General features: G+C 31.9%; 2 protein-coding genes across 2 annotated transcripts; one reads left to right on the top strand and one right to left on the bottom strand.

The window, feature by feature from the left end:
• Positions 1-858: 858 nt before the first annotated feature.
• EIN_503630 (hypothetical protein) lies at positions 859-1,272 on the top strand (the record flags this gene model as incomplete). Its single annotated transcript, XM_004257000.1, has 1 exon — positions 859-1,272. The coding sequence occupies one exon, from the start codon at positions 859-861 to the stop codon at positions 1,270-1,272; it is 414 nt and encodes a 137-aa protein (XP_004257048.1).
• Positions 1,273-1,983: 711 nt separating this feature from the next.
• On the bottom strand, positions 1,984-2,889 carry EIN_503620 (P-glycoprotein; the record flags this gene model as incomplete). Its single annotated transcript, XM_004256999.1, has 1 exon — positions 1,984-2,889. A coding segment is annotated over one exon (906 nt), but the record flags the coding sequence as incomplete, so codon positions are not given.

Raw genomic sequence — 2,889 nt, 5'->3', positions numbered from 1 at the left:
CTAAATAACAGAATTTTTTTTTATTTTAACATTTTTTTGTGAAAAAAGTTGGAAAAAAAGTTATGAAATTATAGTAAATTGTATAATAAATCAAATCATAATATACTATAAAACTTGGATAATAAAAAATATGAAACAGTTTTGACGTAAGACTCATTTAATCTCCTTCTGTAGAAGTCAATGAGATTGAGAAGTGAGGAACGAGCAAGCATTTGAACCGAGAAAACTGGAAAAGGGTACACTCATGGAGCACGAGACCGCCTTACAATTTCCGAGGTACCCCACGTCCTTCACAAATTTTTATGTGAACGATGAAAACGAATTCTCGAACAAGTTAACGAAGAAAAACCTTCGGCGCTTTATCCCAAACGCTAACGTCTACGATCGGATAGTCGAGTGGTTGGATTGTGTTGATACACAACCCAATTCTATTATTGTGTAAAGCCCAAGTTTCATTGTTTTTATTTATATTTTTTAATTATTTTTTTAATTGTTTAATTTAATCGGATTGTTTTATTTACTCTCTCTGAACAATTTTACTTCGATAAAATAAAATTTTTTGTTTTTTTTTATAAACAAAATGCGAGTATAATTTGATTAATTGAGAAACGAGTATTTACTAGTATTTTAGTAGTTATGCAATGGTTTCAAAAACACCATTGTAGAATTGAAAACTATTCCAATGTGGATGATTATGTAGTAAGACAAAACCAATAAAATAAATCATATTTACACATTGTTTATTATATTAACTATATAATAAATTTATTATATTAATTAATAAAACAAAAATAGAGTTATAACACTCCCCCAAAAAATGTAACTTAAAATCAAGCGCAACTGAAAAGTCCATAGTATATGTTATTTGTGTTGCTTTTGTTAGTTGTGTACAGTAACGCTGTGACAGTGAACGGTAATTGGGTGTCAAAAGTATACCGTGTAAGAGAGAAAGTCCAGTCGTTGGACGCTCGTTACTCCGAGCTGCTCGACCAAGTCAGACACGTATCGGACCAGCTCGACCATGCTCGTATGGATTATGAGAACTGCATCCCAGAAGCGAAACAAGGTATCGCTGCCAAGGTCAAAGAGATGGAAGAAATCGTCGCCATCTCCAATTTGAATGCCAACAAAGTCCTCGCCACGATGAAAAGAATGTTGAATAAACTCCCATCTGATTTGAGAGAAAGAGTTATCAGAGACATACACGTCGAAAAGTATTTTTCACCAGTTAATGAACTTATTCACAGAACCGTACATCCTGCTAAAAAGTAACCAACTTGGTCGTGTTCTTCTTCGTATTTTTTACCTTTTTCAATCCTCTTGTTCCAAACTTCTCAATCTCGACCTCTCTATAAATCAAGAAAATTAATTTTTAATCTCTGAATTTGTATTCTTATGTACTATTTTTTTATTATTAATAATTTATATTATATAGATTATTTTTTTTGATGTTTAAACCACAAAACAATTTTTTATTTTGTACAATATCATTTTATTTCTATTTTATTTGATTACACATTTTATTAACAATTGAATACTAATAATCAAACCATAATTAATTATAATTGTTATTAATAGAAATTCAATTTTTTTATTTTTTGTGTTTGATTAATTATTTGAAAAAACAAAAAAATAAGAACACGACATTTGATTTAATCATATATAATATTTATTAGTAAATAAATAAATTATCAAACAAATGTATTTATAACTATTATAATTACAATATAATTATTTAATTAATTAAATTACTTTTCAATTTCCCATTGATGCCAAAATTTAATCCATAAAAACACTTTTATTTTTTTATTCATTTTTGTTGTTGTTTTATGATAACATTACCAATAGAATTGATTCTAAAAAAAGAATCATCACTCTTGAATTATCCATATTAATAAAAAATATTAATAAAAATATTAATGAAAATATTAATAAAAATATTAATAAAAATATTAATAAAAATATTAATAAAAATAAACCATATTAAACAGTCCCATATTGTTGCATAGCCAACGTGTAATAAAATCCTTTGAGAGCCATGAGTTGTTCATGAGTTCCTTCTTCCGCGACTTTTCCTCTCATAATGACGCAGATTTTATCTGCATTTTGAATGGTAGACAGTCGATGCGCGATAACAAGAGTAGTTCTTCCTTTTGCAGCGTTATCCAAAGCGCTTTGGACTATTTTTTCCGACTCAGAGTCCAATGCACTAGTTGCCTCATCTAATAATAAGATCTTTGGATTTCTAATTAAAGCGCGCGCAATAGCAATTCGTTGTTTTTGGCCGCCACTTAATTGACTTCCTCTATCACCGACTAAAGTGTTATATCCTTCTGGTAAAGCGCTAATGAACTCGTGTGCATTTGCCATCTTTGCTGCATTAAAGATTTGTTCATTAGTGATTTCGCAGTCATCAGGCATTCCATTCTTGATGTTGTCTATCACACTCTGTGCAAAGAGAACGGGCTCTTGGCCTACTAAACCAATCTGTTCGCGAAGAAACTTGATGTCCAGTTCATTCACTTTGTGTCCATCGATTTCAATATCGCCAGAAGTGACGTCATAGAACCTCTCCAACAACTGAATTGTAGTACTTTTCCCGCACCCGGACGCTCCTACCAAAGCTACCGTCTTCCCCTTTTCCGCTTCAAAAGTGAGACCTTTCAAGACTTCGATTTCTGGACGTGTTGGATATCTAAAGTGGACGTCTTTAAATCGAACATTCCCTTCGACATGTTCTATCCCATTTTGTGTACACGTCATCTTATCTATTGGGGGGACTCGATCGATGACATCGTAGATCTCTTTAGCCGCAAAAACAGCCTTCCCGACGTCTGGGAGGACGTTCCCGATCTGTCCAAAAGACGTTGCTGCGCTATTAATAGCCAT

The sequence above is a fragment of the Entamoeba invadens genome (genome assembly GCF_000330505.1).
Source record: "Entamoeba invadens IP1 unplaced genomic scaffold scaff_1105074725959, whole genome shotgun sequence".
NCBI classification, from domain to species: Eukaryota; Evosea; order Mastigamoebida; family Endamoebidae; genus Entamoeba; species Entamoeba invadens.
Note: the sequence above shows the minus strand (reverse complement) of the source record. Positions and strands in the feature narration are given on the sequence as shown.